This window comes from Chelonia mydas, chromosome 20 (assembly GCF_015237465.2).
Source record: "Chelonia mydas isolate rCheMyd1 chromosome 20, rCheMyd1.pri.v2, whole genome shotgun sequence".
Taxonomy (NCBI): Eukaryota; Metazoa; Chordata; order Testudines; family Cheloniidae; genus Chelonia; species Chelonia mydas.
In genome coordinates, this window is record NC_051260.2 from 15,356,080 (window position 1) to 15,382,281 (window position 26,202).

Here is a 26,202-nt window from a genome sequence, read left to right on the forward strand (position 1 = left end):
GGGGGCGTGTGGGGGTCTCAGCAGTGCCCCCGCTGGCAGGGAGAGTCAGAGCCCGAGACGTGGGCTGGGGTGGGGGCGCGGGGGGGCTGGACTAAAGGGGTCGATCACCCAGGTTTGTTTCTCCTGATGGGTTTTTAAGGCACTTTCCCTAACTGGGCGGCTGCAGGTGGCTGGCGACCTCTGAACATCAGGGGCTAAACGCTGCGGGAGCAGTGGGGGGGGGGGGCAGATTGCTCCAGCCCCCTGGCCAAGGCCGTCGTGTGTGGGGTGGGCCCACGCCTGGCCCCCCGCGATGCTGGAGGCGCCTTTGCCACGTGGGTCAGTGGCGCCAGATTTCACCCCGGGCGCCAGCTCAGCTCTGACCCCACCAGCGCTTGTGCCCATGCGGAAATCCAGCCCCAGGGGGCTGCACACGGTGTCGGGGGCATTCGTGCGATGATAGCGGCTAGCGACCCCTGCTGAGATCAGGGCCCCCGCTGGGCCAGGCGCTGCGGAGAGACAGCCGGGCCCTGCCCCAACGAGCTCACAATCTAACTCACTAAAGGGCCAGCGGGGAAACTGAGGCACCACACAGGGCCGTGACGTGCCCAAGGGCCCCCGGCTGGCTAGTGCAGAGGCAGGACCGGCCTCCAGGGAGCCCATCACGCTGTGCACCACACGCACATAAGCAGGCCAGGGTTCTGCTTGCAGCCTCCAGGGCGTGGGGTTCGCCTTGGCCAGCGACGCTGGAACTGGGGGGGGCTGCCGCGGTGCCCATCACAGGCAGGGTTTCCAGTTTGGTTCAATGGCTCTCAGCACCCCCCCCCCCGTACACATTGTTCCAGCCCCCCCCGGCCTTGTCTGCTTGGGGGGCAGCGAGCCAGCGGGCAGGACACGAACATTGGACCCCCGGAGCCCGGGGTCTCCGAGGCCCTTTGCCAAACCCAGCCAGCGCCTGGCCCAGGCCTGCCCTTTGCTGCCTGGAGCCGGCGCCACACGAGACAGGGCGCGGGGGGGGGGCAGCGCGGGGGGGGTCTATGCGCCGTGTCTGCACAGCTCCTCCCAATTGAACGCCGCTGCCAGCCACCCCTGCCCCTTGGGACCCCCCCAAGGCACCCAATTCCAGGCGGGGGAGGGACCGGCAGGGCCGGGGAGCACGTGGCGGGAGGGGAACCACGCGCGCTCAGGCAAAAGGAAGAACGACCTGAGCCGGTTGCCGGGTATAACAGGTTTTTGCATTTTATTATTTATCCTTTTTTTTGTCTTTTTTTCTTGTCGTTTTTGTCGATTTTTTTTTAAACGCCTTTTTTCCGTGGGGGAAGCGATACTGACGTGATCAGCGCGGCTGGCTAACCTGCACTCTGCTAAGACGTGGCGGGGACTGGCGAAGGGACGCAACCAGACGAAGAACTACGCTTTATTCGCAAAGGCGGCGAAAGGAAGGCGCGTTAGCGCGAGCGGGGGGGGACGGCGGGGGGCACGGAGGGCGCGAGCCGAGGGACGGAGACAGAAGCACACTCAAGGCCATTAGTACTATATATATATACTGTACTGTACTCAGATATACTGCGTTTCTTACCCTACGAAGAAACTTGTTGGAAGGGGCAGAGACGGACGGGCGGGAGCAGCTGGCTCATTGCGATGCAGCCTAATGGGGGGGTTGCTAGAGCGAGAGGCAGTGGGGGTGGGGGCTGTGGTGGGTGAACCCCTCGGGAGTAGCATGGGGTCGGGGGGGAGGGATGGTGGAAAGGGCTGACCCCGGCCTAGCAAAGGGGGAGCATGCACTCAGCGGCCTGTTTCGGAGTGGGGCGCTCTGATTTTTTGCGGGGGGGAGGGGGCGGGTGTTGCCCCCATCCAGGGGCCCAGGTTGAGATGCCTGGTTTCCAAAGGGGGAGAGTGGGGGACAGGGAGGGGGAGAAGACGGAGACCAAACCAAAGATCAGAAGCCACTTTGGAAAATGTCCACCTCGGCTTCTTTCCCTGGCAGTTTTGGGGTGCGGGGAGGGGGCCAGGATCTGGATTGGGCCCTCCCAGCTCTTAGGGTGAGAGGGGACAGGACCCGCAATTTGGGGGGGATGGGATCCAGATTGGGCCCTGGCATTTTGGGTGGGGCAGGATCCGGATTGGGCCCTGGGATTTCGGGCAGGATCCGGACTGGGCCCCACGATTCCATGGTGGGGGCACAGGATCCAGTTTGGACCCCATTGTGTCACGCCCCCCACAGGCGATTAGCATCTTTTGTCTTTGTCGATGGAAACTGGGGTCTTTATTGCTTTGCGTGGCCGTGTGGCACTGGGGGGCACGGCTGGGGGGTCGGCTGAGCAGCTCAGCCCCCCCCCCCCGTCCGTCCATCCGTCCGGGCCAGCAAGGGGGTGAAGGCACGTCGGCTGCCAGGCAGTGCGGGCGGGTAAGGCGTGGGCAGAGCTTGGCCCTTCCTGAACCAAAGGGTCCTTCCTCCAATGGCACTTCTCTGTCACTGGGGGAGACGGGAATGGGGTCTCCCCCCCCGTCCATCAGGGGAAAAGGGAGGGGGTCCCCTCCACCCCGCCCCGGAGAACAGAAAAAGGGGGGAACGCGACCAACTTTCTGAAAAAGGCTCCAAGACAAAATGCTGGTGAGATCAAAGTTGGCTTTTGGCTCCAAAGAAAAATCCTCCCTGGGGGGTGGGGGGCAGAGGGGGGGGCAAGGGGGAGCCGGGCCTGATTCCAACTAAAGTTTCTCCAGGGACCAAGGCGGAGGGGAGGGGGAATCAGCACAAAGGGGTTCAACCCATCAACATGGGAGGTGTGACACCTGGCGGGGGGTGTGTGTGTGACACCCAGCTGGGGGGGGGGGGACCCCTTGGCCAAGGCAGGCCCCCCCCACTTCTCTCGCTTGCCCCCCCCGTAAGATCAGCAAAAGCCGGGTGCCTCTGATAACCGCAGTCCGTCCTGCCCCTTTCAGTTAAACATAAAGAAAGGATAATGTATGTTTCCTAAAATGTGCTTTATGATAACAATTAATTGGTTCATAAACTATGTATAATAGAGGGTTTTTAATGTCCTTTATATTGTAAAAAGCACCAGGGTTTGTGGTTTTATATATCATTTTTTTGTTAATTTTCTCTTTTTTATGAGTTTTTTTCATCATTTTTCTTTTCTCGCCGTCCTTGTGTCTTCACTTTAGGGGTTTTTTTTACATTTTTTCTCTCCGCGGTTTTGGAACCGAGATAGATATGTCTTTTCTGTTTTGCTTGAAAAAACCTTCCCTTCAGCCTCCCCCCCCCTCCCCCCAAAAAAAAAAAAGAAACGAGAAAAAGGCAAAAATAAAAATAAAAATTAATAAATGAATGAAAAAATAAACAGGAAGAAGAAGAAGAAGAAGAACAATTTCCCATACTTACAAAGGTTGGGTTTTCTCTCCCCTGTGTATTTAGAGTCCCCGGGAACAGGACATCTCAAGAAAAATAGATTTTTTTTCTTCTGCTTAACAATCTTTAACATACAAAGATATTAAAACTATGCAAGTCATTGCACTGGCTCAAAGAAAACAACATTTGTTCAGTTTTAGCCCCCTATATATATATTTGTAGCTTTTTTTAAAAGTTTTTTTTTTTTCCATTTTTTAAACACATTCTCAAGTGAGTCTCACTCTGCTGCAGCCAGCCTTGCTCACCTCTGGCTCCTGAAAGGGTCCCGCTAAACCCCTGGTTAGTTCCTCTGTCAGACGTGCCGGTGCCGAGTTGGGACTACGGCTACACTGGGAAAACCCCCCACAGCAGCTAGTCTCGGAGCCCGGCTCATGCCCCTCGGGCTCATGCCACCAAGCTAGGAACAGCAGGGCAGACAGCCGGGCTCCAGCCTGGCTCCTACGGGGTGTTTCTGCAGGGTAGACGCACTCCATGAGCGTGAAGCGTGTGCTTTTGTGCAGCGCTGAATCGGGGCCTTGGCTGGAAACAGACGGATACGAACCGCCAGGGTTTTTAAATGCGAAAAGGGTGGTGGGCCCGGCCTCGAAAGCCCTGATCTTACAGACACATGTGGCTGGAGGCAGCTGAACGGTTCCAAGGCTGGAGCCGTGACACCCTGAATTCTTGTTCCCGACAAACGTTCGGCCCCCGAGAACAAGCCGGACCCTGCCTTTGTCTGGCTCACCTGGGAGAACGCTGCCAAATGCCACAGGACTGTTCTGAGTGGCTACCGGGGACGTAGCTTGCGGTAACTTTGATTAATATTTGCAAAAAACACCCAGTGCTAGGAATTACTGCTCCCCCAGCAGAGCCCCCCGGGACCCGGGCAGCGGTACGGTAACACACCGGAGTGGTTTTAAGTGTGGCACGTTCAGTGTCTCTCCGGGAAGGCCAGGGAGGGTTCCTGTGGGGTTTCCCAGCGAGCTTCCTGACCCATCCCAGAACAGTTCTCGGCTCAAAGGGAAGGCGTAAGGCCGCCCTTAGGTGCTGGGGCGTCAGCGTCGGGTGGCGCTGAAATGCGGGAGGGGGCCCAGTGTGCAAAGAAAAAAATGGGTCAGGTCCCAGTGGTGTCTATGGGTGTCACTCAACTGGCTCCACTGAACCCACAGGCTTTACGCCTGCTAATGGTTTGGCCCCTGGCTTAGGACCCCCGGGGCTTCGACTGGAGTCAGCCTGTCCAAGCCCAGCGCTTGGGCTCTGCTTGAGAACAAGGGCTATGGACTGGGGCCAGGGACTGGATTCTGCTCTCAGCTGCCCAGGTGTAAATCCAGAATGACCCATCTGGAGTGACTCCAGATTAGCACCAGGGCAGTGGAGATCGGGCTAAGACAGGCAGGCCCCAGAGAGCTCGCGTCCAAGCCAGTGACGTGCACTCACTGGGGGGGGGGTCGGGGGGGGGGCACAGCTTGCAGAGCACGGCAGGGCCTGCTCTGTGCACACACCCTGGGAGGGCACTCGGCATTCAGAGCACTGCAGCATTCGCCCCGGGCACCAGCTAGTCCCGGTGGGCTGTGTCCGTCCTTGGAGCTCGAGCTCTCATAGGGCCTGTCACTCCTCGTCTAGCAGACGGAGTCGCCCCCAGACAAACCGGCGCTGCCCAGCTGTCCTGCAGCTGCGCGCCGGGGGCACGGGGGACCCGGTGGGGTTTTAGCCCCTCCATGGGCCGAGGGGCTTTGCTGGGGATGAGATGGAGGGGGTAGGGCCCTGCACCCCGCTGATGCCCCCAGAGCTGGGGCCGGGGCAGGCGGGGAATTGTGCAGGAGGCCTCAGCCTGAAGCTGTCTGGTTTCCCACATGGACCCTGCTTTTCCAACAGAACCGGAAACTCGGCATTTTCCAGAGTGCAGATTCCCAGCCCTCCCCCCCGAAAAAACCCTTCTGCTGGGGGCAGCATTTGTGCTGCGGGAGGAGGCGCCGGCCCCTGATTAGTTGGGCTCACGAGGGCTCCCTCATTTCCCGAGGCACAAGAGATGGGATCTGTGATTTTCTCTCGGGAGGGAGACAGGGGATCCCGAGACAGGGGATCCCAGGACAGGGCCAAGTGGGGGGCGGGGAGGGGGCATGTACAGCCCTGTAGCCCCCAATCCCCGAGGGACTCTGCTGGGACTTTTACCACTGCTAGGGCTTTTTTGTTGTTGCAAGACTCAAGATCTGAACCCTGGCATCCGGGCCAAACTCCAGCTCAGGTGACCCCAATCTGACCTCCCTAACTCCCACCCCCTTCCTGGGGGTTTCATCCAGCTACAGGATTCCCCCATCCCCACTTCCGGTCCTAAAACTACCCTACAGTGCTGCTGTTACCAACAGCCGCCCGCCCCACCCCAGAGGTGGCTGCATTTCAGCATCGCAGGCCCTGGGCCCGATAACGGGGTGGAGAGGTGGGTCCCTGTGTCTCTAAAAAATATAAAGATAAAGACGACCATGTCGATGATTCAAAGGTGGGTACGAGATGGAGAGAGACAGTTTTCAAATGGATTTTCGGAAGCGAAACAGACAGTGCGTGTGGCGGGCTGGGTGACTGCAACGACTCTGTGTGCTCTGGACCAGCAGGAAAACCAAACCTTTCCCATGGCCCTGCAGCAAAGCCGCACCAAAACGTACCCGCATCTCTCCGGCTTGAGACCTACGGACTCCGGCCAGAGCTTTCCCGACGGCTCTGAGCGCGCGTCTCGAGTGAGTGCTGGCTGGGGCGTGGCGCGTTTGTTACTCTGGCCCTAGTTCGTTTGATCGCCTGTATGTACAGAAAGCCCCAAACCCTAAAATAACCACCAAGCTACGACGAAGGAAGAAAGGAAGGAGGAGAAAAGAGAAAGGATCCAACTATTTAAAACGAAAAAACCAACCACCAAGCAGCAAATCCGAAGGAAGGAAGCGAGAACAGATCGCGGTGGGGAGACGGGGAAAGAAAATAGCCATCAGCTGAGCTAGCTTAGACGCGACCTAGTCAAACCTCACAGACGCCCCCGCCCCGGCCCAAGCCAGCTGCCGCGGCACCCCCAGCACTTTCGCCGGGGGGGGGCATTCGGAAAGGGAGGGGGGCAGCCACGTCCGGGGATTGGCAGCACTGGTGGGCATCCTCAGGTGAAGCTGATTTCCTTGGGGGGGGGTGTTAGCAAAGGGACCCCCCCCAACGCTGCACTTGCAGGGCTGGAGAGAGCCCCATTGTGGGGGGGAAAGGCGGGGCCATGCTGGGAGCCACTGGGAGAGCTGGGAAGGAGACTAGATGCCCTCTTCTCTAATGTAATCTAACTGTTCCCCCCCAGGCAGAATCCCATTTCATCAGCCTGGGGGGGCTCTCGAGCGAGAGGCTGACGGGGGGGCTGGGAAGGGAGCGCGTGCGGCCCCCTCTGCCCCTGCAGCCGGGAGCATCTCTGCTTAGCCTTCCTCACGATGCCCCGTACGGCGGGAATGAGGGGGGACAATCTCCGGCGCTTATGTTTGGGGGAAAAGGAGCTTATGTGCTGGGAGCCAACCTCAGTCCCTCGGCCGCCGAGCATCCTGGGTAAACTCCCAGCATCCTCAGCGGCACCGCTCAGCTCCGAGAGCCGGTCTCTGCAGGCTGTGCTGGGCTAAGGTCCCAAGCTGCCCTGCGGCGGGGGGAGGGCTGTGGACGCAGCCCGAGGGCCAGCCGGAGCCAGCCGAGGTAGGGGCAGGGCAGCCAGGAGGAAGCTTGGAAGTTTTGTAGCCTTCCTGGCTGCGTTTCTTCAGGGCTCGCAGCAAACACCCCGCCAGGGCTGGATCTTCCCGGGCACCCTGGAGAATCTGGCTGCCCCAGGATGAAGACGGACGGGACCCAACCCTGGGGCTCCTTGGTCAGCAGCCTATCCCCGGCCCGAGCGTACCGAATTGAACCGGGAAGGTGGCTCATTGCTGGGCACAGAGGGATGATTTCCAGAGCGCCAACGTGACTTGGATGCGCAAAGTTTGTTCCCTGCAAAACTGGCCTGACTTTAGTTAAACCGGTTTGATGGAACCTGTGTGGAAACACTTACATCAATGTCAAACCACTTCTATCGGCCCGGTTCACAGTAGGCCCTTTAAACCGGTTTAAATTCACCCCTTGAGTTGTGGCTTTAAAGCAGGTGAAGTTAAACCAGTGTTGCTTTCTCATGCAGACGAGGCAAGTGAAACAGTGACAGGGCCGGTTAAGATCACTGACGTGAAAAAGGCACCGATTTCCCATCGCCCAGCGCTGGCCGGGAGTCTGTGACAAATCATTTTTTCCTTGGAAATCGCAGCTTTGCCAAAATGGAACCGTTCCCAGAACGGGCAGGTCGGCTGCGTCTCCTGATCGGGAACAAACATCCAGTTTTCTGGTTCGACCAGACTTTAAGCTTATTTGACCCAAAAAAATACGGTTAAAACCCCACAAAAAAAGGCCCAAATGGAAAAAACAAAATATTTCAACTGACCCCCAACAAAAAACTCGTCAGGTTTCCGGCTGGCGAATATTTTTGAGATTTCCATTTTTCACCCCAATTTGAGACAGGAAAAAATTTTGAACTCGCATATATGTTTGTGGGACAGGCCAGTCAGTTCCGTTCGTGCTCTGTTCACCCCAGGAGCCGAACCAGTGCCGGCAGGGAGGTCCCGGCGGGGCTGCACCTCATGCAGACACACCCGGCTTCAGCCGAGCTATTGCGGGTGCCAAAGCGGGATGCCGCGGCTGGGTAATTACCCGGGGCTCGCCCACACTGCTGCAGCTTCCCGGCACCTGACTGTTAGCTCGGGTCGGCCTATGCGAGGTGCAATCACACGGCGTGGCTGCAGTCTGGACGCCCTGTGAGGACAGACCGTGCCCTGGGCTGTTGGACGTTGCCCCGACCTGCCATCCTAAGTCACTTGCAGCTCTGGGAAGATCCCAGCACTTCCCCCTCTCTCCTGGCAAACATAAGCACTCTGGGTGGTTTTCGGGAGATTTCAAACCGGGCGCGTCCGGGGCTGCCCCAGGAACAGGGGAGAGGCGCTGTTCCGGAGCAGCCGACCTGTGGCGATCGCTGCGGGGCCGCTGGGCTTTGCTGTTTGTGACGTTACTTCCCAAGGGTGGCGCGGGGATTCCGCATCGGAGAGGACCAACCTCGTCCACGTCGATTCCAATTGGCTCTGGATCGGGGCTGGGAGGAGGGGATTGGACTTTTCTCATCGGTAGTGTGAGCTGGGCACCCCCCCTGGTCTCGACAGGAGCAGCTCAGTGAAGATCCAGGGCGAAGGACGGACGCTTCCATGGGGGGGCTTTAGGGAGAGATTTCTCGTCTCTTTCTTGAAGATCCCATCAGAGGAACCAAGACTGGAAGAGAAACAGCCCAGATGTGGACGGGTTATTTTAAATAGCATTGACCACATGACGAGTTCACTCCATCCCTCCATCCCCACCCCCGCATCCATCCCTCAATCCCCACCCCCCATCCCCACCCCACAATCTGTCCAACCATCCATCCACACCACTCAACCCCCAGCCATCTACCCCCACCCCATCCCTCCATCCATTCCCACCCCCCATCCATCCCCACCCCCCATCCCACCCCACAATCTGTCCAACCATACATCCACACCTCTCAACCCCCAGCCATCTACCCCCACCCCATCCCTCCCATCCATCCCCACTCCCCCATCCATCCCTCCATTGCCACCCCCATCCCCACCCCACAATCTGTCCAACCATACATCCACACCCCACAACCCGCAGCCATCTATCCCCACCCCCTCATCCCTCCATCTGCATCCCTCCATCCTCACCCCCCATCCATCCGTCCCTCCATCTGCATCTCTCCATCCATCCACACCCCTCATCCCTCAATTCATCTCCATACGCTCCCCTCTCTCCATCCATCCCCATCCCCCATCTCTCCATCCATTCCCTCATCCAGCCTTCCCCACACACCCCTCTACCGAACTAGCCCTGTGGGTGGGAATCTTTATTATTTTAAATCTGAATCAGTAAATTTCTCTAGCTACAAACACACATACCGAGCAGTTTTACCTCTTTTAATTTAGATGATGAAATATTTATGCCTGTCAGTCCCGATCCGCAGCCCCTGCTACCCCAGCTCTGGGCTCCCCCCAGCTCTGCCGGTGCCCCTCGCTCCTGACCCGCAGCACCTGCTAGCCCAGCCCCAGGCTCCCTCAGGCCCTATCTGGAGGGGAGGCCAGTAGCCCCTGTGCAGGGCAAGTCCATTCTGTTTAGCGTGGCTCTCCCCAGAGTCAGCCTGTCCTCGTGGGACGGACCCCACAGGCTGCGAGACCCCCCCCAGCCAGGAGCCGCCCCCCACAGCACCACTAAAACAGGGCCGGGATGGACCAGGCTCCCCAGCTGGGCTCAGTGGGTGTCACTCCATTGGCCTCAACAGGGCCAGACCCCCAGCAGGTGTAACCGGGCATCGCCCCTTGGAGTCACTGAGTCCCACGAGGTTTGTTCAAACCCCCCCCGCCCCCGCCAAAGGGATCAGCCTTGGAAAATTCACAGCGGCTCGACCCTTCCTGCCTGCCGCAAACCCACCCCCACGCATGCTTAGGCGCAGGGTTCGAAAGGCATTTAAGCCTTGCTGTGCCCAGCGTCACCTAATGGCTTCAGGAGCCCCAATCTCATTTCCCCCAAGGGATTTGGGCACTTGGAGTCGAGGGGAATTTACAAATCTGGGCCATTGTTCTCTGGCTCAGGCCGGCTGCTTCGTGCGCTGGACATCACGTCGAATAATCACTTTTAGCATATCCCCCCCACCGACTACAGAGCCGGGGTCCCGATCCTGAGTGCCACGAAATATCACGAGACCCAGCCACACCCTCCTCTCCCCCCGCAGAGCCAGTTTTGGGGTGACTTGCTGTAGAGCTTCCCATGCCCTGCCCCGTTTGCGCACCAGCTGCACTGCTCCAAGAAACCGACAGAGGCAATTGCAAACTGAGCCCTGTGGGACAGGTGGTGGGGTGTGGGGGTGTCCTGGCTCCAGATCCCCACCTTGCACACTTGGCAAACCCAGTTCCCACCAGCGGAGAGGTTAGGGGTGTCAGAGCAGAGGCGGTATCCCAGGGAGTGGGGGAAAAGGCCGCGCCACAGAGAGACTTGAGAAAACCTTGGTGGGAAGAGAGGGGAACGGCACGAACTGGCTGCATGTGGCTGGAGCCTGCAGGTGGGGGGATGTTCCACCAGGAGGCGCTCTCCGACCAGCCAGCAGCGCTGCCCAGGGATTCCCTGCGCTGGGCTGGGGGCTCATTGCCGGGCCGGTCTCCTCTTTCCCCTTCTCGTCTCTCTCTTCCCCTCTGCTGGGGCCCAGCGGCTCCTGGGCACACGGCTCCCAGGCCCTGGCTGGAGCGGAGGCAGGTGCCTGGTGTTGGGCAGAAGGAAAAGCAGCTCAGGGGCCCAAAGGACAGGGCAGCTGCTGCCCGGGGGGGCCCACTGGGGCCTCGGTTACTCTCCAGGGGACCTACCCTGGGACCTCAAAACACACCTGGACCAGCCGTCGCAGCTCCTCAGAGCACCCAGTGACAAAGCCACGCTGCACCTCCGGGGCAGAGCTGGGAGAGAGGCCAGGAGTCCTGATCCCCAGTCCTGCCCTGCTCCAACCACTACACCCCACTCCCCTCCCCGAGCCGGGAGAGAGCCCAGGAGTTCTGATCCCCAGTCCTGCCCTGCTCCAACCACTACACCCCACTCCCCTCCCCGCGCCGGGAGAGAGCCCAGGAGTCCTGATCCCCAGTCCTGCCCTGCTCCAACCACTACACCCCACTCCCCTCCCCGCGCCGGGAGAGAGGCCAGGAGTTCTGATCCCCAGTCCTGCCCTGCTCCAACCACTACACCCCACTCCCCTCCCCGAGCCGGGAGAGAGCCCAGGAGTCCTGATGCCCAGTCCTGCCCTGCTCCAACCACTACACCCCACTCCCCTCCCCGCGCCGGGAGAGAGCCCAGGAGTCCTGATCCCCAGTCCTGCCCTGCTCCAACCACTACACCCCACTCCCCTCCCCGAGCCGGGAGAGAGCCCAGGAGTCCTGATGCCCAGTCCTGCCCTGCTCCAACCACTACACCCCACTCCCCTCCCCGAGCTGGGAGAGAGCCCAGGAGTCCTGATCCCCAGTCTTGCCCTGCTCTAACCACTACACCCCACTCCCCTCCCCGCGCCGGGAGAGAGCCCAGGAGTCCTGATCCCCAGTCTTGCCCTGCTCCAACCACTACACCCCACTCCCCTCCCCACGCCGGGAGAGAGCCCAGGAGTCCTGATCCCCAGTCCTGCCCTGCTCCAACCACTACACCCCACTCCCCTCCCCGCGCCGGGAGAGAGCCCAGGAGTCCTGATCCCCAGTCCTGCCCTGCTCCAACCACTACACCCCACTCCCCTCCCCGTGCCGGGAGAGAGCCCAGGAGTCCTGATCCCCAGTCCTGCCCTGCTCCAACCACTACACCCCACTCCCCTCCCCGAGCCGGGAGAGAGCCCAGGAGTCCTGATCCCCAGTCCTGCCCTGCTCCAACCACTACACCCCACTCCCCTCCCCGAGCTGGGAGAGAGCCCAGGAGTCCTGATCCCCAGTCCTGCCCTGCTCCAACCACTACACCCCACTCCCCTCCCCGAGCCGGGAGAGAGCCCAGGAGTCCTGATCCCCAGTCCTGCCCTGCTCCAACCACTACACCCCACTCCCCTCCCCGAGCCGGGAGAGAGCCCAGGAGTCCTGATCCCCAGTCCTGCCCTGCTCCAACCACTACACCCCACTCCCCTCCCCGCGCCGGGAGAGAGCCCAGGAGTCCTGATCCCCAGTCTTGCCCTGCTCCAACCACTACACCCCACTCCCCTCCCCACGCCGGGAGAGAGCCCAGGAGTCCTGATCCCCAGTCCTGCCCTGCTCTAGCCACTACACCCCACTCCCCTCCCCGCGCCGGGAGAGAGCCCAGGAGTCCTGATGCCCAGTCCTGCCCTGCTCCAACCACTACACCCCACTCCCCTCCCCGCGCCGGGAGAGAGTCCAGGAGTCCTGATCCCCAGTCTTGCCCTGCTCTAACCACTACACCCCACTCCCCTCCCCGAGCCAGGAGAGAGCCCAGGAGTCCTGATCCCCAGTCCTGCCCTGCTCCAACCACTACACCCCACTCCCCTCCCCGAGCTGGGAGAGAGCCCAGGAGTCCTGATGCCCAGTCCTGCCCTGCTCCAACCACTACACCCCACTCCTCTCCCCGCGCCGGGAGAGAGCCCAGGAGTCCTGATGCCCAGTCCTGCCCTGCTCCAACCACTACACCCCACTCCCCTCCCCGCGCCGGGAGAGAGCCCAGGAGTCCTGATCCCCAGTCCTGCCCTGCTCCAACAACTACACCCCACTCCCCTCCCCACGCCGGGAGAGAGCCCAGGAGTCCTGATCCCCAGTCCTGCCCTGCTCCAACCACTACACCCCACTCCCCTCCCCGCGCCGGGAGAGAGCCCAGGAGTCCTGATGCCCAGTCCTGCCCTGCTCCAACCACTACACCCCACTCCCCTCCCCACGCCGGGAGAGAGCCCAGGAGTCCTGATGCCCAGTCCTGCCCTGCTCCAACCACTACACCCCACTCCCCTCCCCGCGCCGGGAGAGAGCCCAGGAGTCCTGATCCCCAGTCCTGCCCTGCTCCAACCACTACACCCCACTCCCCTCCCTGAGCTGGGAGAGAGCCCAGGAGTCCTGATGCCCAGTCTTGCCCTGCTCTAACCACTACACCCCACTCCCCTCCCCGAGCCGGGAGAGAGCCCAGGAGTCCTGATCCCCAGTCCTGCCCTGCTCCAACCACTACACCCCACTCCCCTCCCTGAGCTGGGAGAGAGCCCAGGAGTCCTGATGCCCAGTCTTGCCCTGCTCTAACCACTACACCCCACTCCCCTCCCCGCGCCGGGAGAGAGCCCAGGAGTCCTGATCCCCAGTCCTGCCCTGCTCCAACCACTACACCCCACTCCCCTCCCCGAGCCAGGAGAGAGCCCAGGAGTCCTGATCCCCAGTCCTGCCCTGCTCCAACCACTACACCCCACTCCCCTCCCCGCACCGGGAGAGAGCCCAGGAGTCCTGATCCCCAGTCCTGCCCTGCTCCAACCACTACACCCCACTCCCCTCCCCGAGCCGGGAGAGAGCCCAGGAGTCCTGATGCCCAGTCCTGCCCTGCTCCAACCACTACACCCCACTCCCCTCCCCGAGCTGGGAGAGAGCCCAGGAGTCCTGATCCCCAGTCCTGCCCTGCTCCAACCACTACACCCCACTCCTCTCCCCGAGCCGGGAGAGAGCCCAGGAGTCCTGATCCCCAGTCCTGCCCTGCTCCAACCACTACACCCCACTCCCCTCCCCGTGCCGGGAGAGAGCCCAGGAGTCCTGATGCCCAGTCCTGCCCTGCTCCAACCACTACACCCCACTCCCCTCCCCGCGCCGGGAGAGAGCCCAGGAGTCCTGATCCCCAGTCCTGCCCTGCTCCAACCACTACACCCCACTCCCCTCCCCGAGCTGGGAGAGAGCCCAGGAGTCCTGATCCCCAGTCCTGCCCTGCTCTAGCCACTACACCAGGGGTGGACAAACTTTTTAGCCTGAGGGCCACATCTGGGCACAGAAATTGTATGGCAGGCCATGAATGCTCATGAAATTGGGGGCTAGGGTGCAGGAGGGGGTTGCGGGCTGGGGGTGGAGCAGAGGGGTTCGGAGTATGGGAGGGGCGCTGGCCTGAGGCAGGGGGCTGGGGTGTGGGGCAGGGAGCTCAAGGCTCGGGCAGGAAGTTGGGGTGTGGGGGTCTTTGAGGGCTCCGGCTCGGGGTGCAGGCTCTGGGGTGGGGCTGAGGATGAGGGGTTTGGGGTGCAGGAGGGTGCTCCGGGCTGGGACTGTGAGTGGGAGGGGGATCAGGGCTGGGACAGAGGGATGGGGTGCGGGAGGGGGTCCGGGGTGCAGGCTCCAGGTGGCACTTACCTCAGGCAGCTCCCGGAAGCGGCAGCATGTCCCATCTCCAGCTCCTACGTGGAGGTGCGGCCAGGTGGCTCTGCACGCTGCCCGGTCCACAGGCACCGCCCCTGCAGCTCCCATTGGCCGCAGTTCCTGGCCAATGGGAGCTGTGGAACTGGTGCTTGGGGAGGGGACAGCGTGTGGAGACCCCTGGCTGCCCCTACGCGTAGGAGCTGGAGTGGAGACATGCCTCTGCTTTTGGGAGCCACGTGGAGCCACAGCACACGCAAAGCAGGGAAAGCGCCCGACCCTGCTCCCCGACGGGAGCTCCAGGGCCGGATTAAAAGGTCTAACGGGTCAGACGTGGCCCCTGGGCCGTAGTTTACCCACCCCTGCGCTACAGCCCACTCCCCTCCCAGAGCCGGGGTAGAACCCAGGAGTCCTGCCCATCACTCACTGGCCAAACCCTCAGCCAAGCAGGCACAGTTCACCCTCAAGCTAAAATCTGATTGGCCGAGAGGCGCAATGATGTCTGACCTTCCCAGCCAATCAGGAGGCACCAGGCCAATAACCCCATCAGAGCCCAGTCTCCACAACCAAGGGAGGAGCATCCCTAGGCCACCCGCTCTGTGATTGGTCAGAGCCTGAGACATGCGCCTCCCCTAAGCCAATCCGAAGGTAGCTGCTCAGGAACGGGCCACTCAATCCACAGCACCATGGGCCAATCAGAGGAGAGGGATAAATCTAGGGCTGCCCCCTCCTTCCCCATGCCACGGGCTGGGCCACAGAGTGAGGGGGGCCGGGTCCCTGTGGGACTGCCCCCCATGCCCCGCCCTGACCCCACAGAGGAGGGCTGCGTCCTTATGGGGGCTGCCAGCCCTGAGTCTCGTGGGGGCCATGTGGGGACGCTCAAAGCTGAACGGGGAGATCCACGCCCCGGGTGATGCCCCCTCCTGGTGGGACCCCGTGGCTGTTCCCGCGGCCCCTGGTTGGGCGAGGCCCGGCTCCCAAGCGTACCCCCCACAGCCTGGACGGGGTGACCGCGCCGATCTGCCCCTCAGGATCACACGCCCCACCCGGGGTGCCCCCGACAGCAGGGCCAGCTCCCCCTGCCCCACCCCACCGACACTGGAGTGGAAATCCGCCCCCCCCCCCCCGCCATCCCAGCCTGTTTCGTCCTCCCTCCACCAGCTGTGGAGTCACCAGTTACTCTGGGAAGAACCCCCCCGCCCCGCCTCGGCCGTCCCAGCGGAGCAGGGACTCCCCAGTTCAGGGACGGCCCGTGGCTCAGGCCGGGGGCACTCAGCTAAGAGACCCCCCCATGCGACGGAGTCAGGGGCCGTGAAACCCCCACGCGTCCCCTGCCCGGGAGAGAAGGAAGGAGAAAATCACAGAGGCAGGGAGGGAAAGGGAGGGGGCTGGAGGGACCGAGGAGTGAGGGCTACAGCCCCCCACGCAGGGACCGGGCCGGGGAGCTGGTGAGGGCCCGTGAAGCCGGCTGAGCCCCGCCCCCGTCCCGCCCCCTCCTCTCTGGCCCGGCCCTTTGTTTCCCTTTGCCAGCCCCCAAGTCCAAGTTCACCAGGGTGTGACATCATGTCTGGTTGCTCAGGGAAACCAGACGGGTCAGACGTGACTCTGGTTATGGGATGGGGGCGGAGCCCCTGGTCCCCCCAAGTTCAACGAAGTTTGTGAAGAACGGAAAAGAGCCAGATCCTGCAGCCAAACCTCAGTCAGGGCAGACTGGCGGCGGGGGCGGGGGGGGCACTGGAGGGGGGAGGAGAGTGGAGGGGAGGGGCTGTATCCTGTCTCCCCCCCATGTCATTTTTCCCCTGGGGGCGCTAACACACAGCTCCACAGCCCCCCTTTGGAGTTGGGGGCAGCCCCAGGGTTCCTGACCTGGTGGGATGGGACAGTCGCTGGTGGGGGTGGGGGGGGGTCAATTCTCCTGAAACTCCCAGGAATGTGGGAGGAACCAGCTTTTGGGGTGTGGGGGGCTCACCCATAGGAGTCCATTGCACCCCTTCCCCCGCCTGCCCCACTCCTGGAGCAATTCAGGCCCCAAGGGTGCAGGGAGCGGCAGGGGGGTCCTGGGGCCTGCCCAGGGTATCAGCACCCTCCTATTACAGGGAGGAGGCACACAGCCCCCTGCTCCCCCAACCCCCCTGTGCTCCCTCAATAACCCCCCCACAGAGCAATTCTACTAACCAACCCCACAACTTGCCATAACCAGGACCAAGAGAATAGGAGGGGGCAGGGGACCCTGCCAGCCACCAGATTTCACAACATCTGCCTCTAGTCACCCCATCAGTTTTACAAGCACCCAGAAGTGACCCCAAAACACACACGCCCTTCCCCAGCCCCTTGAGGCCAGAGCCCCCCCAGCCCCACCTTGCCAAGAGAGGCGGGGCCCCTCCGTGGGCTGAGGTCACCTGCTCAGCCAGGGATTTATAGGCTAATTGTCCAGTTCACTTATTCCAGGGCTCACGCCAGAGGCCGGTGGGGGCAGGACGGCCCCAGGGACTCCACGGTGGGCCAGAGCCCTCCATGGGGAAAGGGTCACCTGCAGCCATGTGGCACAGCGAGTAGAACCCAGGGGCCCTGGCTCCCAGCCCCCTGCTCTGACCACTCCAGGTTTGGGGGGGGCTGCCATGGCGATGTGGGCACGGCCGATGCCCTGCCCTGCAGGCAGGAGCCTCTGGCTGGGACCCTCCCTCCCCCCCCCCCCCCCCCCCGCAGAGTCGCCCTCTCCTACCTGAGACTGCTGGGGGATGTTTAGAAAGTTGCCGTCCCGGGGTCCGATGCCGACAAACCGGTTGGCAGCGGAGGAGCCTGGCGCTGCGAATGCTGGAGGGGAGAGAGGCAGAGGGCATGAGGGGGCTGGGGGAAGGGCGAGAGGGGGCTGGGGGGAGGGTGAAAGAGGGCTTGGGGGAGAGTATTGGGGACTGCAGGGGAGACCGTTAGGAGGCAGGGGCTGGAGGGGGGAGGACACTGGAGTCTGGGGGGAGGGGAGGGCATTAGGGGCAGGGGGAGGGTGTTAGGGGGGAGGGCATTGAGGTCTGAGGGAGGGGGAGGGCTTTAGGGGTTGAGGAGGGTGTTAGGGGGCTGGCAGGGAGGGCATTGGGGTCTGGGGGAAGGGGCAGGGCATTAGGAGCAAGGGGAAGGTGTTGGGGTGGGGGGAGGGTGTTGGGGGCTGCGGGGGAGGGCATTGGGGTTGGGGGGAAGGGAGAGGGCATTAGGAGCAGGGGAAGGTGTTAGGGGGCTGGGGGGGAGGGTGTTAGGGGTGGGGGAGGGTGTTAGGGAGCTGGGGGGAGCGCATTGGGGGCTGTGGCCATCACTGGGATGGGGGCAGTGAACATGGAGAGCATGATATGGGGCAGTCACGCCCCTGGCAGGGCTGAGATCTGCCCCCTTGCCCCATACAGAGCATTGGGCAGAGGGATCCATAGAGAAGTGGGGGAACTGGGGGGGTGTTTGAAGGGGGCTGCTCCAGTTCCAACACCCCCAAAATAATTCTCCACCCACCTCAAGCTCCCCCCAAGAGCAAGTGACCTTCATGATCCCTCAGGAGATGGGTCAATATCAGGGCTGTGGGTCGGGACTGAGGGGCACCGACAGTACTTGGGGGGGTGGGGGGGCTGGCCTAGCAGGGGCTGTGGGTCAGGAGTGAGGGGCACCGGCAGAGCTGTGTGTGTTGGGGGAGGACGAACCATTGTCCTCTCGGGGGCGTGGGGGGAGGATGGAGTTAGTTTGCCCCCCATGCTGTGTCCCAGTTTAGCTTCCCGCCGTGGGGGCAGGGCCACGTGCAGAGCAGCTGCCCCAGGCCTCAGTCGCCCTCCCCCGGGGCACTCCGGGCCCAGCAGATGCCCGTGTATGGGGCTGGCAGGGCCCTGCCCCACGGGCGGCGATCGGTGCCCTCCCCTGGGCCTTGCGCCTCTGCCAGAAATAACTGAGCTCAGGCCTCTGGCATTCGGGGCTGAGGGGGCGTCACTGGGAACAGGGGGGCTGGAACCTGGGGATGCTGACAGGGGCAGCAGCTGGGGGCAGGGGGAAATCACAGCATGGCACATCCCCCGGGGCCTCCAGGCCAGGCCCCACGTACCCGCCAGGCCGGGCCCCACCTACGCGCCAGGCCGGGCCCCACGTACCCGCCACGCCGGCCGTTCCTGGGCACAGCGCAGAGACCCCAGCTGGGGCCTGGTGCTGCATCCCTGGCTGCCGGAGACTGCAGCCAGCCAGGGTCACTTGCCCCCCATTGCCAGCCACTCCCCCCCTGCAGCGCTACGGCCGCTGGTGCCCAGGCAAAGCTGCCCAGACAGGATGGGCGGCCGGGCCGCCAGCAGCCCCTTGCCGGCCCCATCAGACTCTGGAGGCTCCCACTCCCCAGCTGGGCTGCCAACGGCAGGGTGGGGGGGACAGAGGCACCTTCCCTCCTCCCAAAGAGGAGTGGGACAGATCCTGGCCAGCAAGGGGCAGCATCTGGGGCAGCACAAATCCCTCCCCGAACCCCCAAAAAGCTGTGGATTCTTCCTTACCTGTCCTCCGCCCGCCCGCCTGGCAGGAGTGGGCGCAGCCGCAGCGGGCAGGCACCAGAGACCCCCCGCCCGCCCCCCACGACCCCCCCGGCCGGACTGAATGGAGAATGCAAACGGGAGGGGATGTCATGGGGACAGATGGAAAGAGTTCAAAAAAGAAAGAAAGAAGGAAAGAAAGAAAGACAAAGGAAAATGGAGGAGATGCCCCCCAGTACACACACCTAGTGTTGCCCCCCCCATACACACACTTAGCGCTGCCCAGGAGAGCCCACAGAGCCCTGGGAACAGAACCCAGGAGTCCTGGCTCCCAGCCCCACCCCCTGCTCTAGCCACTAGACCCCACTCTCCTCCAAGAGGACCCAGGAGTCCTGGCTCCTAGGCCCCACTCCTGCTCTAACCACTAGACTCCAGCCCCTTCCTCCCCAGGTGGGGGATTGGACCCAGGAGTCCTGGCGAAGATAGCCTGCTACGGAGCTGAACTGGGAGGGGATATGGTCGACACCCACTGACCCCCGACCCCTGGTGCCCCATTCCCCTTCCTCCCCACACAAACTCCTGGGCACTGCCAGTCCTGGGGGGTGTATTTTAATGGATATTTTTCTTGCCTTTTGTTTAGCCCCGCCCCCGAGAGTTGCCACGGCAACCCACAAAATAATAATAAAACAGAACAAAACAAAGAACCCCAAAGGCGGCCGAGCCGGCGGCTACTGCATCTTAGCGCGGGTGGGATGGATGGCGGCGGGTGAGGGCTGGCAAACGAGAACGCACAACACTCGATGATGGCATGAAGCCCTGCCCCACTCGGGCCCGCTGGCAGCCGGCTACCCCTACCTACCCCCTGTGTGCCCCCCGCCTGCCCTCCGGCTACCCCCTACCTGCCCCTATATGCCCCCTGCCTGCCCTCTGGCTACCCCCTACCAAACCCCTAACTACCCCCTGCCCGCCCTCCAGCTACCCCCTACCAAACCCCTACCCGCCCTCCGCTACCCCCTACCTCCCCCTGCCTGCCCTCTGGCTACCCCCTACCACACCCCTACCTACCCCCTATGTACCCTCTGCCTGCCCTCCAGCTACCCCCTACCTACTCCCTGCCCATCCTCCGGCTACCCCCTACCAAACCCCTAACTACCCCCTACCCGCCCTCCGGCTACCCCCTATCTACCCTCTATGTACCCCCTTCCTGCTCTCTGGCTACCCAATGCCTACCCCCTACCTACCCTCTGCCTGCCCTCTGGTTACCCCCTACCTACCCTCTGTTTACCCCCTGCCTGCCCTCCAGCTACCCCACCTACCCCTTATTTACTCACCTTCCCATCCCTCTTCCACATACCCCCATCCATCCATCCATCTCCATACACAAATCCCCATCCATCCATCCATCCATCCATCCATCCATCCCCATACACATACCCCCATCCATCCATCTCCATACACAAATCCCCATCCATCCATCCATCCACCCCCATACACATACCCCCATCCATCCATCTCCAAACACAAACCCCCATCCATCCATCCATCCATCTCCATACACAAACCCCCATCCATCCATCCATCCATCCATCCATCCCCATACACATACCCCCATCCATCCATCTCCAAACACAAACCCCCATCCATCCATCCATCCATCCCCATCCCCAGACACATCCTTACCCCCATGTATCTAAACTTTACCCTCCCCTTCAGCTGTCCCTTCTCCCCCCTTCCCCTGCCACCCTCTGCCCGGCGGCCTGGCTGGTGGCTCCGTGTGTGAGGACCAGGCTGGGGGTGGGTTTGCCTGGGGGGTTGTGTCGTCGCTGTCGGGCGTCCACTTACAGGGTGATGTAGGTGTCGGCGCTCCGCCCTCTGGGTTAGTGCTGGTGGATTTTGTGTCAGGCATTGGAAGGGGCACAGGTCTGGCCACAGGTGGGGGCGGCGGCAGCAAAAATGAGCCCGTGACTTTGCCCTGGCCGCTAGCGTTAGGCTGCGAACAACATAAATACAAGGATGCGTGAACGGCGAGCCGAGACAAGGCAACGGTAAAGATGCAGTACCGGCCGGCGGCGCCGGGACGGGGCGCTGGGGCTTGCTTTGTTCCGGTGTTTTATTGGGGCGCTTTTCCTCCAAAGAATCCGTTTTTTACCAAAAAAAATGGACTTGTTTTTAAAAAAGTGAAGGGTGGGAAGAGTGTGTCTGTCCGTCCGTCGCTGGCCCGTCCCCCCATGCCCTGGCTAGGCCCTGCCCGCTGCCCCCTTGGCGCCCTCGACCTGCTGCCCCCCGCCAGATCTCCGTGGGCTGGAGCCACGGCCGGGCTGTCGCTGTGCCTGGTCGTTTGCTTGCCGGCCGTGGGCAATGGCGTCTCCTCTCCACGCAGAACCCGGGGAAGGGCCACCTGGTGTGAACCGGCCGTCCCATCCCTCTGTCTTCGGGGGCTCCAGGCTGGAAAGGACAGGTCTGCGGTGGAGCCCAGGGGCCGGTGCCGGGCACGCCCGGGAGAGGGACAGAGGGGGAGGCAGGGAGAGGAGTGTGATCTGCGAAGGCTGGCTCTGAGCGGGACCAGCAGGAGAGAGCCAAGGAGCAGGGTGCTGCAGACGTGTCCTCTCCGCCTGGCGTCCTGCCCTGGTTTCTTCCCGGGGACGTGGCGCACGGCTGTCTCTGTGCTGGGCTCCAGATATTTAACGTCAGCCACTTTGATGGGAGCGGCCTTCCCAACCCCGGTGCCGCCCCGGCGCGGGGCTGGGGCTGTGAGCAGGCCGTGGCGTGAGCCGACTGTCCATAGTGGCGATCCGTGGCAGGACCTCTCCTCTAGGCACGACGCTCCAGGGCTTCAGAGCCCCCCGCGGCCAGTGCCCGGGCAATGGCTGCAGATGGTCTCCGGTGGCGGGCGTTCGCGGGCCGAGACTGGGCGTCACGGAGGCACCCTGAGTGGCACCAGCCACCCTCGGAGGGCGGAGCTAATTGTGTCCTCGGCACGGATCACTGAGTGCCCCCGTCCCGTGCTCCTGGGGGACCCCTGGGGCCGAGCCCAGCACAGCTCCCCCATCCCGCAGGAGCTGGCCTGAGGCGCAGTCTCCACGGCAACGTATCACTAGAGCAGTCTGGCTTTGGGTGGAGAAAGTCGCCCGTGACGGACGCCGCGCTGCTGAGGCCCCGGCCCCAGGACCTGCTCTGAGGGGCCCCACCCCCAGGACCTGCTATGAGAGGCCACATCCCCATCACCTCCTCTGAGGCCCCGCCCCTAGGACCTCCTCTGAGGCCCCGCCCCTAGGACCTGCTCTGAGGCCCCGCCCCTGGGACCTGCTCTGAGGCCCCGCCCCTAGGACCTGCTCTGAGGAGCCATGCCCCTTAGGATACTGTGATGCTGAGGCCCCACTTCCTAGAACTCCACAATGCTGAGAGGCCCCGCCCCCGAACCTGCCCTGAGAGGCCCCGCCCCCGAACCTGCCCTGAGAGGCCCCGCCCCCTCAGCATGTTGTCTTCTAGAACTCCTCACGTTCCAGAGTGACGCCGGTTCTAGGCTGCCGGAACCCCACTGCGCCTTTGGTTTCCAGAACCTTCTAGATGCTGCAGGCTAGCGCGTCCCAGTCCCCTGGCCCCTTGGAGGGCGCGTCAGGCCCCTGTGCTACAGTCACCCCCCCGACCGGGATCACACTGCCTGTCCCGTGCCCCGCAGAGACAGAGAGAGAGACAGAGAGAGAGGAGAGAAGAGGAGAGCCGTGGGGGGGCCTTGTTCGCTGGCCAGCGCCCCCCAGGGGGCGGCGTCCGGAGGGGCGTGGCCGGCGGCGCTCACCTGCCCGGTGCCCTGGCCCGACCCATCGGAGCAGACGAACTGCACGAACTCCTTGAGCGAGTCCTGGCCGTGGTGGTGGTGGTAGCGGATGGTCGGGTGGGTGAAGTAGGGGCTGGACTGCTGGATGATGGAGGTCGACGGGAAGTGCAGGGCCGAGGCTGTTGCCCGGGGGCTTCCTGGGACGGGGAGAGAGAAAGTGGGGCAGGGAGGTCAGGGATCTGCTGGTAACAGCTGCTGTGGGCCCCCTCCCTGCCCCCTGAGCCGTTCAGGCCCTGTCCTCTCACTCCCTACCCCCCCTCGCCCACTCACTGGGCCCTCCAAGCTTCAAGGACCACACGCCTGGCGGCAGGGCCATTATGGGGCTGAGCCCCACATCCTGGTCTCTCTCCCCTTTTACAGTCCCACCAGAAGGCAGGGCCGGGGCGTCATTCCGCGGCTCCTCTCCGAGACACTCCCCGAGAGCTGGGGCCCTGGGTGCCCTGCCAGACCAGCCAGCGGGTGCCACCCGGACACCAGCCCCAAGGGACCAGCCAGCAGGTGCCACTCGGGCGCCGGACCAGCCAGTGGGCACCACCCGGGCACTGGCCCTGACGAACCAGCCAGTGGGCACCACCTGGGCAACAGACCAGCCAGCAGGTGCTTTCTGGGCACAGTTGCCGCTATAGGGCTCGGGGAACTGGCAGGGGGTGCGGCACTGGGGGGCAGGGCTGCAGCTTCCTCCTTTGGGGGACCCCTCGGATCCCACCATCAGGGGCCACATCAGCCGGGTGCGCGGGGGGCCAAGTCCTAGAGACCAAGTCGTGGTCGGCCCTTAGAGTGAAACGCCCCCCAGACAGCACTACCACCTCTGACCCCTCCAGTCACCCCCCACCACCGCCGTCACCTCCAATCCCCCAAGTCACCCTCCTGCCATCACTGCCCCCCAGTCATACCACTGCCCCTTCATACCCCCCCGCCAGTCACATCCCCACCCCCCCAATCACTCCCTGCCCCTTCAGGGCCTCCCCACCCCAGTCACCCCCCCTTCACCCACTGCCCCTTCATACCCCGCCCGTCGGTCACACACACACCCCATCACGCCATGCCCCCACCCCAGTCACACCCCCACTGCCCCCAGAGAGGCCCAATGACCCCGGCGCCTGCGTGAGCCCCCCAGGAGCTGCGCAGACGTCCCACCGGCACAGGCTGAGGAAGCCCCGAGCAAACCCACATGAAGGGCTGGGCTGCCGGAAACGGTTTGAGTGAACCACACCTGCCACAGCTCTGCCGGTGCCCCTCACTCCTGACTCGCAGCCCCCTGCTAGCCCAGCCCTGGGCTCCCCTCAGCCCTGCCGGTGCCCCTCACTCCCAATCCAAAGGAAGCATTTCCTAACCCTGAGAAGTGCCGGGTGGTGGACCGGTTCCCCCAAGGAGGGTGGTAGGAGACCTGTCCCTTGGGGAACGGGCTGCTGGGGCCAGGGCTCACATCTCCCCTGGTTGCTGGCAGCTCCCTGCCCCATATGGTGCTAGCATGGGACAGCCCAACAGTTGGGACCCAGGGTTCCCAGCCTGCGGGTGCTTTGGGACCAGTAACCACAGCTCCAGGAGAGAAAGGGACCCCCCGGTTACATGCAGCAGGCCAGCTCCCGAGCCCAGCAATGCCAGAGTCACTGCACCAAAATCCCAGCTAATCCAGATCTGTCTAAATCCTGGCTATTCTGGAGTCACTCTGGATTAACTCCACCAAGATCCCAGCTATTCTGGAGTCACTCTAATAAACCCTACTCAGGCGATGATTGCTTAATGCAGCATAAAATCTGCCCTTTCCCCAGCATCTTCAACCCTTTAGCTGCCTCGACAGAGGAAAGACAGAGACAGAGAGAGGAAAAGCGAGAGAGACCAGCTGCCAGAACCACCGTGGCTTGGAGGGACAGGGTCCCCGCCCTCCCACCCCCAGGATAGCGGCTTTGGTTCTCACCTGGTCTGACTCCTGCAAGGACCGGCAGCGGGTGGTGGCTGAAAGCCATTCTTGGGGAGGTGGTGTGGGTGGAGAGGGCGCTGCAGAAATCCAGCTTCCCTGACTTCTTTAGGGAAGCCGGTCCTGGCAAGGAATCAGCGAGAGAGGGCAGGTTTAACAGGCGGAAAGATGGATTAGTATCCTGCTTGAGTCGCCCCTGCTTGGCCTGTGCCCCCAGCCGCTGCCCTGCCCCCTGCTGCCCTGGCATCCCTGCCCTGCCCCCTGCTGCCCTGCCCTCGGCTGCCCTGCATATCCCTGCCCGTAAGGCCCCACCGGGGGCCTGGATTTTGCCGGCTAACTCCGGTGTCTCCCTAGCCCTGGGCGTCCCTACGCCACAGCCAGGCCACGGCGATCCAGCCATCGGCTTTCAGGGCCCCCCTTGGCTACAAAGGCCCGTGCGTTGTTTGGAAGCCTGGATCCACGTCGCTCTGATTTGCCTCCTGGGATCTGAGCCCCAGGCCTCTGCCTGCCAGACCGGACTCTGATGTTCATGTCTTTCAGCCGCAATTTCCCGCATTCATGTGACTCCAGCAGCTGGAGATTTACAGAGAGCCCCAAGCCCGGCGAGTAATGACACTGACCAGGTGTCGCCGCTTAGATCCCCCAGGCCCGGGCCAGTCCTGGCGCCCAAATCCCCCTTCCCGCCCCCGCTGCCACCCATCTTCCCTCGCCAGATTGGCATGTCCCACCTCTCCAGGCTTTGGGGTGTCTCCATTTGGGGGGGTCCACGTGCCAGACCCCTGAGGCCGGATTTGCAGAGGGGCTGAGCATGGCAGCTCCCACCAATCTCAGGGCTCAGCACGGAAGGGGTCCCCCAAATGGCCCCCCTCAAACCTCCAGGCAGTGGAGTGCTGCTGGCAGGAGGCCCGTGCAGACAGGGCCCAGGGCTTTGACCCAGGGTCTCTCTGAGCACAGTGGGGCTGGGGGGAGGATCAGGAGGTCCCCGACACCCCCAGCCCCAACACAGAGGAAGACACCCCACGAGGGCCAGGAGCACCGGGGCTGGGTGGGGGGAGGAGGAGGCAGAAGACACAGGCCGTGTCCCAAATTACAGCAGGAACCTCCCCAACACCCCACTGAGTGCCACAGCGTCATGGGCCCTCGTGCCCACCCCAGAGGTGGCTGCATCTCAGCCTGGGGTGAGGGATCCCCGCACAAACAGCCCCTGCACCCCAACCCAGAGGTGGCTGCATCCCACTGTGCTGAGTGCAAATGACAAGGGGACAACCTGGCTGCGGGGGGGGGTGGCAGTCAGGGAACGGGACTAGGGGCCCTTCCCCTCTAGGGTGCGCCAGGTCTGATCTGGCCTCACCGGCAGGGGACTGGCTGGCTTGGGGGGCAGGAATGGGACCTGGGGCCTTTCCCTTCTAGGGGGCGCGGGATCCAGCCCATCCCGAGCCGGCAGTGAGCACAGGGCCGCCGGCAGCAGGGGGTCCGGGATGGGGGAGATGCTGGGGTGGACTGGGAGGTTCTCCCTGAAGCTGTCCCCCACCCAGGGACGCCCGGAGGAGTCGGAGGCCGGGGCTGCCAAGGGCTGACGTGGACGTGCAGGCGCTCTTATGCCAGCGAGTAGCGTGTGCCTGGGCACAGCTCCCTGCCCTTCTCCCGCGCCTTGG

The 26,202-nt window shown here is 62.9% G+C and overlaps 1 protein-coding gene across 14 annotated transcripts in view; it reads right to left on the reverse strand.

Moving 5' to 3' along the window:
* Positions 1 to 1,195: 1,195 nt before the first annotated feature.
* Positions 1,196 to 26,202, reverse strand: part of NFIX (nuclear factor I X) — a 149,084-nt gene continuing 124,077 nt past the window's right edge. For 10 of the 14 annotated variants that reach the window (XM_037887722.2, XM_037887725.2, XM_043533215.1 and 7 more), the window contains 5 exons: positions 24,548 to 24,670; positions 22,591 to 22,766; positions 20,637 to 20,784; positions 17,039 to 17,130; positions 1,196 to 8,713 (listed from right to left, as the gene is read on the reverse strand). In XM_037887722.2, the coding sequence (XP_037743650.2) occupies positions 8,699 to 8,713; positions 17,039 to 17,130; positions 20,637 to 20,784; positions 22,591 to 22,766; positions 24,548 to 24,670 (554 nt within the window). In that variant the 3' untranslated portion in view covers positions 1,196 to 8,698. The remainder of the gene's footprint in view (positions 8,714 to 17,038; positions 17,131 to 20,636; positions 20,785 to 22,590; positions 22,767 to 24,547; positions 24,671 to 26,202) is intronic. The other 4 variants (XM_037887728.2, XM_043533217.1, XM_043533218.1 and 1 more) reach the window with 3 other exon arrangements.